General features: G+C 36.8%; 2 protein-coding genes across 2 annotated transcripts; one reads left to right on the top strand and one right to left on the bottom strand.

Moving 5' to 3' along the window:
- Window positions 1–377: 377 nt before the first annotated feature.
- LOC135696690 (monocarboxylate transporter 13) lies at window positions 378–11,478 on the top strand. Its single transcript, XM_065216174.2, has 4 exons — window positions 378–1,853; window positions 4,661–5,250; window positions 6,370–6,739; window positions 8,438–11,478. Exons 1-4 carry the CDS (start codon window positions 1,682–1,684, stop codon window positions 8,896–8,898), a joined length of 1,593 nt encoding a protein of 530 aa, XP_065072246.2. The 5' UTR covers window positions 378–1,681; the 3' UTR covers window positions 8,899–11,478.
- Window positions 11,479–11,487: 9 nt separating this feature from the next.
- Window positions 11,488–13,662, bottom strand: LOC148958107 (uncharacterized). The gene is made up of 2 exons (XM_089113621.1): window positions 13,472–13,662; window positions 11,488–12,990 (listed from the first exon to the last, which is right to left on the bottom strand). Exons 1-2 carry the CDS (start codon window positions 13,619–13,621, stop codon window positions 11,962–11,964), a joined length of 1,179 nt encoding a protein of 392 aa, XP_088969747.1. The 5' UTR covers window positions 13,622–13,662; the 3' UTR covers window positions 11,488–11,961.
- Window positions 13,663–14,926: the final 1,264 nt, after the last annotated feature.

Below are 14,926 nucleotides of genomic sequence, written 5' to 3'. Positions count from 1 at the left end.
TTTGTTCAAATGCTGATGATTTACACGATGGCAGTTTTTTTAGGGAGAAAGCTTTGATAGTATTGTGTCACAAGCGTGCTGGAGCTCGATCAACCATTAAAACGTCCAGATGTATATCTGTTCTATCTTCGCTAGCTACATAGATGCTGGAAAGCTTGCTAGGATCTGAATATACCGTAAATCCTCGAGAAAGCCCCCACCCTCGAATAAACCTTCTATTGCCGAGGTATTGCCCTAACAGCGACAGCTTTATCTCAATATATCTGCAATTTTAAGCAAACGGACCAGCCCCAAAAAGGGGAGGAACATTTCCCTGGTAATACTTTTGGCTACTGCTATCAAGCCTCTACCAGACTGGGTACCAGACTCACTTTTTATAAATAAGAGAAAGTCTGGTTCAGTGCGCCCCTCTCCACGTTCTGGTGTCCCGATATTAACCAATCAGGAGCAAGTGTACAGATTTCTGAACGTTCAATAGTCTAGGCGAAAAAATAAACATGGCTCTGTTGTAAAACGCTGAAAAGAACACAACATAAATTAATACTGGTGACCGTATCGATTAAGTTTGAAGACGCTTTAATTTTTGAAGTTTGAAAATTGTAGTCAAAGAATATTTTCCGCATCTAACACAGAACAGTTAACAACTTTGAAAGCATGTTTACCGATGCGAGGTCCGGGTGCACTTACCCTGGGTATCAGACTTACTATATAAAATAATAGTACCAGACTCTCTATTTTATTTTATAAATAGTGAGTCTGATACCCAGGGTAGGGCGCACTGAACCAGACTATCTTATTCTATATAGAATGAGTCTGGTACCCAGGGTAATAAGTGCCCCCGGGGGAGCTTATTTGAGAACTAAAGACATTTTAGAGCTAAAATGATAAGAAGGGGTCAAAGCATTAGGCATGCCCCTGGACATGGACTGTGAAACAACCTGAAAGCAAAGGGGCTAAGTTGGGGATTTTTCCTTTAGAACGCCGGGAATTGCTCCCTTTCTATTACCTTGCTTCCTTGAATTCTTATCTATGAATAGTTCGGTTCACAGAAGCTTACAATCCGTCAAGTTTGAGCGACTGACCTGTTGTCGTAGTACCTTCGTGAGTACCTAATTGAAAACCACCTCCCTAGAGCACAATTCCCAGTGATTGTACTGATCTCACCCCAATAATTTAAGAACCAATTAAGAACAATTCAGCCCAAAATTTAAAAAAAATAAACAGCCAGCCTTAACTTCAATTTACAAGTTCTTCTAAAAAAGAGTGTATGCCTGTTAGGGATACGAGCCAACATAAATTTTCAAATCATGTACACAAATATAACAAGACAAATCAGAAATTTATCACTTGAATAAATAGTCTAACCTGTTATTGTTAAATTTGGGGGGTTTAGCCCCTGTTAGCCCGGTGCTGCCCCTGGCCCAGGCTCGTCTCTCGGTGGCCCTGCCTCGTAGTGACGTAACTAGGCTGGTTGTATAAAGGGAGGCAGTGACCTGCAAATGACATTGTCCAATACAAATGCCTTTCTTTTCTTTACAATGCTCAGCTCTCCATACCTGCCGAGTCATGTGCATGACTATCACTGACAAAATAGTTGTATGTCATAGACCTCATGGCTGTTTGTAAATAAGATCAGTCTTTTTCATAGTTATCGGCATCCAGAGACTTTTCCTTCAAGAAAATGGTTGGCAACGACGCAGAACGAATGCAAAGCAGAAAACAAGTTCTCTTTCAGTGCATTCTGTGTGCCTCGGCATTTCTGGTCCAGTTTACAGCGTTTGGATTTTACCGTGTTTTCGCATCCATTTATGTGTCGATGCAAGAAAAGTTTACAGAAAGCAACGCGCTGATAGGTACGAGAAAATGTTTTCAAGATATTTAAATTCAGTGCCCTGTCAACTAGAATTTAGTTTAAACAATCCCATATCCCCCATTAATTTTCAAACAACCCGCCACCCCTCAAATAATTTCCCTTAACTGGGCGAAGGTAAACAATCAGGTTCCGGATTCTTCATGATTTGAGTAGGTTTATTATTTCCAATATACTCTCTAGATGACAACACGATGATGTCACAATAATACTTTTTAAGGATTTTTTATTTGTATCACATAAAAATTCCTTTAAAAAACGATTTTTTGCAATATAGGGGTGCTTTGTCGGGAATTCATCAAATTTGGCCTGAACACTACACTCCCCTTGAGTAGATGGCTAGCAATTGCACTGTTTGCAACCCACTTACTTGTTAAGAACAAATAAAAAGCAATCCAGCCTGGGAAAGTCAAGAATTAAGAACAGCCAGCCTGAATTTCAATTTACTAGTTCTTTTAAAAAAAGAGGGTGGCATGTGGGATCCAAAGGGGCAATTCACTCGACTAAAACGAGACGGTTAAGAAAAAATTTATGCTCGCGTAGAGTCGGGGGGAGTGGGTGCAATTCACTCTTGCAAATAGCGCACTGGATTTACACAGAAACAAAAGGATTGATAGGGATTTACTATAGGATTTCTAGCAAATATGTGTGTGATTTTCATGGAATGATTTGCCCCCTGCATCAGTGCCATGGATGACCGTTCAGCACTACCCCCAGCATGAAGTGTTTGTGTGACGCTGATGGCTTAACCTATTTGCTGTCAACAAGTTTGTTATCTTTTGTTAAATGCAAAGGAACGCTTTATTTATCATCTTCTTTGTTTCCTTCATTAGATAAGAATGAATTTTGAAATTAAAGTAAAATAGATGCTCTATTGTTATTCGGCTTTTAGCACAAAAGAAATGACATAGGGCCGTAACCTGGATTGGGAAAGTGCTCATGATTGGTAAACGCATTGAAACGCATCATTTATTCCTTGTTTGTCAAAAATGTTCTCATTACCAGAGGGCAAGGGTAGTTAATTTTTACAGTGGCAAAAAGTTCTAAGAGATATACTCTTACCTTATGTTATTCCCGGATTGTATGGGTTGTGATTACCCTCCCCCTTTTTATTAAATCATGGTCCACAGAATTCTTCTAATAGTTATTAAAACGCATGACGTAGGGTAGGTCGAATTCAGTTTCCTCGTGAAAATACACATGGTATATAGCTCTGAAATGGGGCATAAGGGCGTGATCTCGTGGGTCATACCCAGTACTCAGCTATTCTGCTGGTGTCAGGGGCGTAACTGGGCCAATAGGTTTGGGGGGGGGGTGAAAAGGGTTTCTGCCCTGCGAAAAAGAGTGGTGCCCTGCAGACCTCATAGCAAAGGTTTGTCTATAGGTTACTAGTGAAAGCTTTACCAGTGTAAATTGGTCTTTGCCAAGAGCAAACTTCTCAGCAATAAAAACAAACTTGAATCTTCATTGCCTATGAAATATCTATTTTTTACGTAAGCGTAAATTAAATGTCAAATTTGATTTTCCTTTGTAATAAAGCTTGTATTTCATGGCATATCGAGCTTAGTGGGGTAGGAGGACCCACCATGGTTGGGTCCGACGTGAAGAACATTTTTGAAAATATACCTTGTAAAAGGGCTAAAAAGCATCTCCCAGACTAAAATTTAGCAAAATACTATACTGCTAAAAAATTGATTATTGTTTATTGGAAAAATAGGGAGGGGGGATGGTATGCTAAAACTCTAGCGATTGACGTTGTGAAAGGAAAGAAAGGGTAATCTTTCGTTTCAGATTGCACATAGTTGTGAATGACAGAGCAATGTTGTTTTGATTGGGAGAATTTTATTTTCTGAACAGAAATGTGCAGTTTCTTATCTCGAGAAGGCCATGTTTACACTTCTAAAATGAAAACATTGCAATGATACAGAAAATGATTTACTGAATTAATGCAAATAAAAGAAAAATAATGAAAAATATACGTGAATAAGTTAGCAATTAGATCAAACAAAATCGGCATCTTAAACGTTAATTCTCTTTTTATTTCATACACTGTTAAAAATTTTTAGAAAAAATGATAAAAAATTCTTATCTTGACCAAAGTGGGGGCCTTCAGTCCTCTACTCCCCCCAGTGGCGCCGTACCTGTCATGAAAATAATTTACAACTTAAATTAATTTGCGTGGACTCAACCTTGCCCTCATAAACTTATGCATCAATCATTGCATCCATTGGCTATGACTTTCGGTAAGGAATGCTTTCGCTTTGCTAATAACGGAGCTCTTCCTGACATACCTGTTCCGTTTTCTAAAATGCAATGTCAGGAAGGAAGGTTTATAACAAATATAGTATTTCCATTTCAAAATTCGTGAACGGCCCTTTACGAACTTCAGAGGTGGCGTTTCTGCGTGGCAATAAAGCTCTTCTTGGCGCCCTGCGAAATCTTTGATTGCCCTGCGAAATCTTTGATTGCCCTGCGAAATCTTCGATTGCCCTGCGAAATCGGCTATTTTTAAGATTGGGGGTGAAGTTGCGAGCATGATTCAATGGGCGTTTAAAGGCCTATTAGTTTTTAGATTAGTTATTATTGTTACACTGTTCATTATCTATTATACTATGCACATCTCCTGAAGTTGCAGTATTTGTTCAATGCCTCGTCTCACAACTGTTTATGCATTTAAGTGTGATCAAGAGCAACGCCCTTGGCTACAAAGCTTCCTATTTTAGCACTCCTTCAAATAGTTTCTAGATTCGCCCCTTAGTCAATATAAATTGATTATTGTACTTTTTGTAGCTTGGACTGGCTCGATGTCATTATCAATGATGTTCTCATTGACACCGATTACATTCAAAGTATTTAACCTCGTTGGTTATAGAATCTCATTGCTTCTTGGAGGAACATTAATTGGCCTTTCTCTTATCTTGACTTCTTTCGCATCCAGTATTTACGTAATTTACTTAACACTTGGACTTATGTTTGCGATAGGACAAAGTTTGTGTTATTTTGCTCCATTGCTGATTTTGCCCCTCTATTTCAAAAAGAACTTATCACTGGCCCACGGAATAGTGCTGTGCGGAAGCAGCCTCGGAGGCCTCGCTCAGGCTCCAAGTCTCGGTTTCATCTTGCAAAAGTATGGATTCAGCAAAGGAATGCTCTTTTCTAGCGTGATCTCATTGGTTGCTATATCAGTATCCGTGTTATTTAAGAGGCCTGAGGAGAGTTTTAGGCCTAATCCTTTGAAGTGCAGGAAGGAGAGAAAGAAAGAAATAACGATCAAGACTGGAAGAGAGGGAATACCTCTCCTAAGAAACTATGCTTACATCATGTATACTATTGCTTCTATGCTGATCAATTTTGGGGTTTTTATTCCCTTTGTGCACTTGGTGAGTACGTCACTAACTTACGTCATATCGCATACCCCATTGTGTCACTCAATATTTTTGTTTTCTATCTGTGACATTTCTGAAAGGGAAGCAAGGAGGCAAATGTCCCTATCTGGAGCCTGGATGTCATCTATAAAGCCTGCAAGTTTTGATCTTTATGTTTCAGATTCATCATATAACTCTTGATGAGAAATCTGCGCAAAATAACTATAAATACAAGCGTGCCTGGTTAGAAGATACCTGGTTAAAAGTTCCAAAAGGTCACAAAATCATAGCCAAAATTGATAAGGAAGCTGTGAGTCCGGACAGCCAGAAGATCCATTCGTGAAACAACTTTCAGTAAAACTATGGAATGAAACATTATATTCTTAAGTTATAGCTTTTAAAATATTATTGAAATGTTTGAATGGAAAAAGAAAGTGAAGCAAAACTGCCTATCCCCATGAATTTAGTAAAGTTGACGTTTTCTACGATGATTGTTTCGTTTTTTTGTTATTTTGTAAAAATCGACATAGAAGAGAGACTCCAATATTTTTAGGGTTGCCCATTTTACTTTTCAATATATGTTAAAAAATTGATCGCAGAATTTTAATCTTCATGTTGAAATATTTTGTGCCAAAGTTTTATTTTGTTTAGACAGTCAGGCCTATAATTACGCCGTTTTCAAAGTATAGTTTTTCCTATACATTTCATAGAAGATTGTTGTTCCTGTAAATCTTTACAAATATCTTGATGTTCAAAACATATTTACTCGTGACAAAAAATTGCTAATTTCTAATTTATTGTTTCAAGATCAATGCAAGCAATTTGGTTCAATTCCCAGTTAGGCTTTCAGGAAGCGTCACTAAAATGTACAAAGGTTTCACAGAGAGAGAAGAACTAGCCTTTATGCAGAAATTTCTACAATAAGCCCCCGGGGTTGAAGTATTGGTTTGTGGTACTCGGAAAAATCAGTAGTACCTTTACAACTTTGAAAAATGAGAACTGGACATGCTGGCGTAAAAAAATGTCTGTGGTTTGGCCTTTCTTTTTCCAAAAAGCCATTTCTTGATCATTAGCCTTTATTTCTTGTAAAGAGCATCAAATTTAGAAACAAAAATAGTTTCATTTCGATCATAGGTGCGTCTAGCGATGGATGCAAGGATTTCGTACTCAATGGCGGTATTTCTACCAGGAATAATCTCGTTTGGGGAAGCTTTTGGTAAGGTAGGCTTCGGCAAGCTTGCATCTCTTCCAAAAGGCAACAAACTCTCTCTCTGCAAATATGCTGCAATCAGCATTGGGGTGCTTACGACGCTGGTACCAATACTAACCTCCTTTATTGGCCTTGCTGCGTATTCCTTTCTGTATGGTGTTGCTGATGGTAGTTTTTTGGCATCTACTATGCTTGTCGTCAGAGATTTGATATCAGAGAAGCAATTCCATAGAGGATACAGTGCATACCTTATATGCAATTGCTTGGCACTCCTTGCTGGTCCACCGTTTGTAGGTATGTTCAACATGTTATTTGCCATAAAATGTCAGGCAGAATTCTTTCAAAAACATATGCCAGATAGTACCCATTTTAATAGCCAAGAATAGAATATTTTAATGGAATTTTCAATCAGTAAGGCCTATCGTTGGTTTATTTTGGTCTCAGACAGACAACCCCATATTTCAAGACAGTACCATAAAAGTCTTTGAACCAGTGCCCTATAGACTTGGTCAAGGCTAGACTAGGGTCAAATACTTTTTAGTTTACGCATCAAAGAAAACCAAACTCTTATCGTAACTTGCATAGTATTTTACTGTTCGTCTTAGGTGAGGTTCTCGTCGACCGTTATCCACGGGTACTTAACTTTATTTACCCTGTTTATTGGCTCCCCTTCAACTTGTAACTGCACTGGCTCACTAAAGGACCTAAGTTGTCTTTTGTGACGAATAAGCAGGATAATTATTTTGCTACCATTAATTTTCGGTTCTAAAATCATTACAGAATGAGTCTAAATTTTCATTTGAAGATTTTCTGCTAGTGTCGTCTGTGAACATGTTTTGGGGAAACCTTTCGAGACAATCGACAAAACGAATGACGTAGGGGTGAATAGCAGTGCCCTGAGGCAGTTTAACGCACCGAACAGTTTTGCTACGCAATTTTTGATCATCGATTTGGCAATATAAGTCCAATACAAGTCTATAAAATGGAAACAACTGATAAAGACCCCCAACAATGCCATGAAGAGCTAGTTTTGACAGAAATATGGGTGGTCCACCGTATCGATTTATGGTCCGACGTATCGAAGACAATTTTAAGTTCTGAAACAGGCTCCTATTTATCTCTCTTTTATCGATATTTGGAAACAATGGCTCCGTAACATTTAATGGTGACGTAAGTTGCCTAAAGCCGTGTTGGCAGTTAGGAAAAAGTCTATCCTCTTTCATGAACGTCGAAATATGATCATGAACAATTTTCTCAAATAGCTTTCACAACACTGAAAGTATTGAAACAGTTCTGTAATTACATAATTTAGGTTTTTGCCTGACGTGAATATTGATTTACTGTAATTAGCTTCCTAGTGTCTGGAAAAATTCCTTCCTTCAAAGAACTTTCTTAATCATTTTAAATGGAATATTTTTGTGCCCAAGAGATTTACGAAATGTAAGTCCTTGAATCAGGATGCATGTATAGAATATCTTAGATGCAGTTTCCTGCTGTCCCTTGAATACTATACTTCCAAAATTTATCTTTTGTTCAAGAGATGAATCATGCTCGTCTTTCAGACATGCACTAGCCTCCGTTTCAGGGTCATTGCACATGCGCATTACGACTTAATACCCTGGCGGGAAGCTCTAGAGTTGTGTGGTCTCAGACAGAATAGCTGTGCGAATACTGTTATCAATGCGCATGTGCTACGACCCTGCAACACTGATTGGTTTAAGACGGTATTGTTTCTGAACAAAATACTAACGGTTTCCTCTCCCAAACAACTTGCCGCAAACCATGGTTGGCTCTGACGTTTTGCCTGCCCTGGCAACGGTGTACCGTGGGCGTAGTTTTCTAGGGAATGCCGAGACGATTGATGCCCTCCTAGCCAATATGGAGTCACAGGGCCACTTCGCAAGACTGATTGCAATTCATAGCCTTGACTCTTACTGTAAATTTCTCTATCTCTGTCTCCAATTAAATATGTATTTATGATTGTTTTTTCAGGATATTTGCACACAGTTACAGGAACTTATTCCCTCGCATTTTCCTTTACTGGTGGCATTGCTGCTTTAGGAGGTTTCTCCATGTTTGCTGTGCAATATTTTCATTCGAAAAACAAAATGAATGCTTATTTAAACTCTTTGCGAAAAGACTGCGGTACCCAGCAAAGCAAGAAGATTTTCAGTTTTATGCAGGATCATTCCAAACCAGATCATTCAAAGAAAGAGAAGAAGTTTTCAGTGGTTTCAATAGGTTGTTATTCTTATATTTCATTGGTTAAGTTAAATGATACAGCAAGCTATGTTGATGATTCTGTTACGCTGGAAAGATGTGAAAGAATTTTGACTCAGTCCTCAGTGTCTTCAGATGAGTCAAATAATGAGCTAACTGGAGCAAATGATTTGAAACATATCAATGTTGAAAATAGTAAGATTATTGAAAGGCATGAACACACATTAAGCTAAATCTGTAGCACTGGGATAGTAACCGACTCGAGAATTCTATAACAGACAGATGTATTTATCGTTAGCTCATTTTGAAGTTGAATTTTAATAACGGTTATTGAGCCATAGTTCGGGCATTCCTTTTGCGAACGTCAGAGAGGCAAAATAATGCTACCTTTTTAAAATATTTTATTGACAAATGTATACCGATAGAAATGTATGTATGAAACAAAAAGAGAGTGTATGTATGAAACAAAGATAGAGAGAGAGAGAGAGAGAGAGAGAGAGAGAGAGAGAGAGAGAGAGAGATCAGCAAACGAAGACACAGTTTACCTTTCCATTCGCAACACCCGAACACACTTCTCTCATCAACTCAATTCAACTATGACATTTATCGAGGAGTCACACCTTATTGTTTTCACGGTGGTAATGTACGGGGCCCACAGAACAGCTACAATACAAAATTAATTTGAAGTGGTGGGATGGGAGGCAAAGAACCTTGGTTTTCGAGTTGTCTCTCACACTGCAACCCTAAATTACACTGACAGTTACACCCAACTAAAAATAATACATTACGCATAAAATAAATGATTTCTGGGTATTAAAATGTATTCAGGGCAATTAATGCTGACATCAAAACCGATTGATATTTTCATATACCTGACGGTGAATTTCAAAATCATTTTGTTGGCTATTGAGTTGTACGTCTACTACCACAAAGTATTCGCATAGATGATCATCAGATGATTTAGTTATATCATTGCTTACAAAGTTCTAGAGTTCTTCAAGTAGGTTCTTCTAAGAAAAGTTCTTCTTAGAAAAGTTCATCTAAGAAAAGTTATTTTAAGAAAAGTTCTTCTAAGATGCAAATGTGACCGGCAACGCAGAAGGGAATGACAATGAGTGATTGATTCGACTTCCACGTTCCATCTGCATATTGCGCTATGGCCAGTGGCGTGGCGTGACTATTTTATCTGGGTATTCTTTAATAAATAAAAGGGTGGGGCAGGGTGTGCTTCGGTGGGGCTTGGTGAAACAAGAGGATAATAGGAAGATTAAAAGGACTAGTTCTTGACATTTTGTGTAATTTTCTTTTTGGTTCGGTTGGCAAATACTGCACTGTCAGGGCATTACTATGATGAAAATGATACTGTTTGCTAAAAAACCCAACGCAAATACACTCTTCGAACTCATTCATTGCATCAAATTATCACTGAAAAGAAGTGGTCAATTCGACTTCCACATTGCATCTGCACATTGGGTTATGACAGGCAAAGCTCTTTACAGATCTATGCTCGTTGAAATCACTAAACCTAATGCAAAGCCTAGTTATGAGTGCGGATTGAATTGTCAATTCGCTTTTCAAGAAGTAGGCCTAGTTTCAGAAACGTTGATTAGAGAGCCAGAATGCTTCAAATGCATTTGTTGACAACACGAGTGAAAGATTCTGATAAGTTGGTAAAATAAATTTTCGCATTCAAATCCCTTCTTCATCTCATACCTTATCCTATGAAAGGTAGATTATATCTCACAATTATGTCTATTTCTATTATTTTTGTGCAGACGACCATTTATCTTGTATAGAACGGCTTCAGTATTCAGGTGAAACTTTCCTTGTTTCTTGTATTTGTTCCTGTAACAATCGTCATGAGTAAATTAGCAGAAAAGTTAGTTTCAAAGTTTGTTGTGGCCCAATTTTAACTATTTTTCAAGCAGTTAGCTGCAGGAACAACCTTTAAACACTCCACTTAGTTTTTACACACCATTAGAACCTTCATAAGTGGCCTAATCCCAACCTTAAAGAATTGAAAGTTGTCATGTCTATTTTGTCGTTCTATTCCTAACCTCGATGCCTTTTTATGCTATATAGATGGCCAAAAACTACACTGATTTCTTCTTGAAACAAGATAATTTAGTTTAACTATGAAATATATTGTCATATTATCACCGTCTGTTTGACACAAAGCATTGGAACTTTAACATGTTGATAGCGTGTTTTGTTTACGATAAACATTTAGATTGAAATACCTTGAAATATTGAATAGTTTTTAATTGTCTTATATTTACAATTCGTTTAAAATATATGCAAGAGAAAAGTTGCAACCTTTTCCATTCAAAATCTATTATCTACTAATCAATACAGTTGTGAATAGATTCTTTATTTTAAGACAAACATTTGTGCGATAGATTTAAAATTTATTATCAAGAATTCTGGAGTACCATAAATCCTCGATTAGCCCACTGAGTGCGTTTATTTAATTTTAATATTTTTGAATTCGGGCTTATTCTAAGGGGGGGGGCTTATACAAGGAAGGTCTTATAAAATTATGGTAAAAATTAAAGAGACATTATTATAAAAGACCTCCTTTGATTTTGTAGGAATTTCTTTATAAGCATTAAATTAATTATAACCAAAAGTATAAATTCTCGTGGTAATTCAATAAAACGCCAAAGGCAACATCAGATGACAATAATCATCAAATTGAGGGGTGTAATTCGAGAAATTATGGTAGCAATTGGGGCTTATTCGAGAAGGGGGGCTTATTGACAATTTTAGTTTTATGGTGGGGCTTTTTTCGAGCGTGGGGGCAATTGAAGAATTTACGGTATCATTAAAGATAGTGTATTTTCTCCTAATTAAATATTGACGGTAACTTTTCACAAAAAATTTACAAGCTCAAAAGCAGCCAAAAAATTGCGCCATATTTTTGACAAAACCCTTTGCTATATAAATGTGATCGTTCAGTTTTAGATACTAACATAAGATTTCCCTGAATATGTATATGAATTTGTTACTGGCTTTCTAGACTGACAAACTCTAATGTTATATCAACCTGAATTTATACTTCAAGTGTCAGCAATAGGACGATTGGTATCTGTAACCAGCAAGCTAAAGGTGAATAACGATCGCCTCAGATATTGAACAAGAAATAACAGCAGATTCTTCAATACATCAACTTCTCATGAGAAACATAACATCTAAATAACAATATAAGTCGTTTATTGATCATAAATACACTCATTCTATATTCATTACTGACAATTTGATATCATAATTTTGTTATCTAAAGTTTTTCAACTGTTTTAAATTGGAAACACTGTATTATTTCTTTTACTATCCCTTAATCCTTTATTGAGTTGTAATTTCATTTTTTTCAACCGTCTTCCTAGCCTTTTCAGACCTTTAAACCTATTTCCCTGAACAGAGTTATTTTTGACTGCATTTGGGTAAACGACAGCATTTTCTGCCTCACTACTCAGTTTAATCTTCTTCAAAGTCTGGTTATAACAATCGATATTGCCAACATAAGAAGCACTTTTTAGAGAAGTCAAGTCGCTTCTGTTGCCTGGAAAGGAGCTTAGACCGTTTGTAACGTCACCCAGCGGTTCGTTTCGTTTTCTTTTCAATCCCCGACTGAGAGTTACGTCGACTGAAAAACTCTTATCAAAAAGATTTTCTAAGCTACTAGAAACTCCTTTTAAAATGACTGTGGGGCTCATAGAAAGACAGGCATTATCGAGGTTCAGAAGTGGCCTATCAGCTTCAATTAAAACTTTATTCTCCCCAAAAGAGCTGTCAAGTAACATGTTAGAAGAAAAGTTGCGCTGCAATGGCTTTTCTGCCGCAGCAGCGTTGGTGCTTTTCAAGGCAGCCTGAAATTTTACACTGTTCACTTGGTCAGATGCATGCGACCCCTTTGGCGCTTCCACCAAATTTTCATCAAGACATTGCTCTTCATTTAATGTGACATCATAAGCCACATAAGAGCTGCGTTTCTTAGGATGATAGTACTTAGGGTCACTTGTTTGTTTAGGGACGTATTCGAAACTATCATCAAGAAGTCCTTCTACAGTCTTTAAATGTTCCCTTTCATTCTCAGGGATGTCATTGAATTCTGTGAATAAGAGTTCTTCGAATTTCAAGTTTTTCAGTTTGAAGCTGTTTCCAGCTAGCTGGGCACCTTTCAAAGAACCATTCATCTGAGGGTCTGAAAGCGCTAATTCCATCTGCTTCTTCTGCTTTTCTATGTTCTTAGCGAGCTCTGTCATATCGAATTTCGCTAGCATGCAGAAAAGCTTGATGCTTTCTGATCGGCAGGCTTTCCCCGGGCTCTATAAAAAAGAAATTTTTTTTCATATTTGATTTAGAAGGATGCACAGATATATATGCAGCAGGGGCATGGAGGCCAATAGGGACTTGGGAAATGTCCCAGTAGGAAGCTTAAAATATTTCATGTTGGCCCCTTGGATTTTACATCCTTTTAATCTTTTATCATTTGTAACATCAGATTTAGGAGAAAAACAAGCCAATTGCGGCCCAACGCTGCCTCGCCGAAACCGATTTTTAACATGAAATAAGAAATTACAAAAAGAAAAAATCATCATCAAAATAGTGTGACCCTAAAAACTTTATTTACCAGGCCCCAGATATGCAGTCATATTATCACAAGCACTGTTTATTAGAAAATAATTTCTAATTCAAGATCTGCAATTTCTAGCTAAACATTCACAGAAGATAATGCTTCTGTCATTGAATCAAAAAAATGACACTTCAATCGAATCAAAGCCTTTTTTAAATAATCCTTCAGCTAACCTTGTCAATAACAGCAATGCTGAAAAAGAATGTGTCCCAGGATGTGACGATGTTTCGAATTAACTTGGCAAATGTTTTCATCAATTGGCAGTTAATTCTCTCTATAGCCTGAAATGAAAAGAAATTGATAAAGATATATATTATAATCATGATGACAGCAAATTAACATCTTTTGTTTTCCCATCACTGACTTTTATTACAAATTGCATTACAAGTCAGGGTTTATTTCAAAGATTTTTCGTCATTGCACATATTCAAAATTTTTAAAAGATTTGGGTGTTGCCCTTGAAAATTTTCATGACCACACCTATCAAACTAATTGCATATAATGAAATTTTCGAATTATGCCAGCTCTTATCAAAGCCTTACAAGAGATTTCGACAAGGAGAAGCATTGTTTAAACATGATTTCGAGAATAAGGATCTAATAGGAGAAGATAATGAACAAAATAAACTAGGGACTGATTTCGATAACATTTTAGAGGGATTTCGCTCATTTTTATTATTTGTGTGCACTTTTTTAAACTCTGTGTTTCTATTAGTAATAGTTGATGCTGCAAATTTACTTTTTCAATACCAAATCTGTTCAATTTTGTTTTATCACTGCATAATTACGATTATCACGGCACAAATTGGCTATCACTAAACCTGCATAAAGTAAACCCTGCTTTTCATTTGACAATGAATTTAAAAAAGAACCTAAAATTTTAGAGTTATTTCGTAAATTATGATCATTGTTACTGTTATGTTCTCATTCTTTTTATTTGTGTGCTCTTTTTTAAACTTTGTGTATCGATTGGTAATAGTAGTTGTTCCACCTTACTTTTTCAATACCAAATCTCTTCAATTTAGTGCACAAAATTTGAGCTTATCACTGCACAATTACGATTATCAACGCATGAATTGGTTATCACTACACCTGCATAAAATAAAACTTGGTTTACATTCTCAATCAACTTGAAAAAGAACCTAAACTCACCATCAAATGAAAATCTTCAAGGACACTGAGACAGGCCTTTGCTTGAGTTTTTATCTACAAATTGATATGCAAGAAATTAAAGCCAAAAGAAGAAATACGAAGTGGTGTGAAATTTCGAGAAAACCCACCTCCTTACGTAATCATTGATTTGATAAACGCTTTTTGTGTTTCTGTTACTTGTTTTTAAAAATCTTTGTGTAGAAAAGTAACGATTTACTTTTAAAAAATATTCCATTTTACTCATTTTCTTCTTGTTTGGTATTTGCTACAAAGGATGTGGAAAAATAAATAATCTTTTGTTATGTCAAAGCGAATATTCGTTCTTGAAAGAATGAGAAAGTTGGTTTTACCTGCGTGAAGGAAAATACTCGGTACTCAGCATCAAGAAGCTTTTCCAGACTTCTTTTTCTTGGAGATTCGATGTCCGTCATGTGCTTGATGATCGAGAAGAGGGCATCTGCAAAACGCATTAAAAAA

This window comes from Rhopilema esculentum, chromosome 18 (genome assembly GCF_057945365.1).
Source record: "Rhopilema esculentum isolate cy_ngs chromosome 18, ASM5794536v1, whole genome shotgun sequence".
In the NCBI taxonomy this organism is placed as follows: domain Eukaryota; kingdom Metazoa; phylum Cnidaria; class Scyphozoa; order Rhizostomeae; family Rhizostomatidae; genus Rhopilema; species Rhopilema esculentum.
The sequence above is the reverse complement of the archived record's forward strand: the minus strand, read 5'-3'. Positions and strand labels throughout refer to the sequence as shown.

Excerpts from the sequence above, each read along its gene's own strand:
- LOC135696690 (XM_065216174.2), top strand. The coding sequence starts at position 1,682 with ATGGTTGGCAACGACGCAGAACGAATGCAAAGCAGAAAACAAGTTCTC. Across the intron at positions 1,854-4,660 it reads AGAAAGCAACGCGCTGATAG|CTTGGACTGGCTCGATGTCA; the intron begins GTACGAGAAAAT and ends TACTTTTTGTAG. Across the intron at positions 5,251-6,369 it reads TTATTCCCTTTGTGCACTTG|GTGCGTCTAGCGATGGATGC; the intron begins GTGAGTACGTCA and ends TTTCGATCATAG.
- LOC148958107 (XM_089113621.1), bottom strand. The coding sequence starts at position 13,621 with ATGATTATAATATATATCTTTATCAATTTCTTTTCATTTCAGGCTATA. Across the intron at positions 12,991-13,471 it reads GCATTGCTGTTATTGACAAG|AGCCCGGGGAAAGCCTGCCG; the intron begins GTTAGCTGAAGG and ends TCTTTTTTATAG.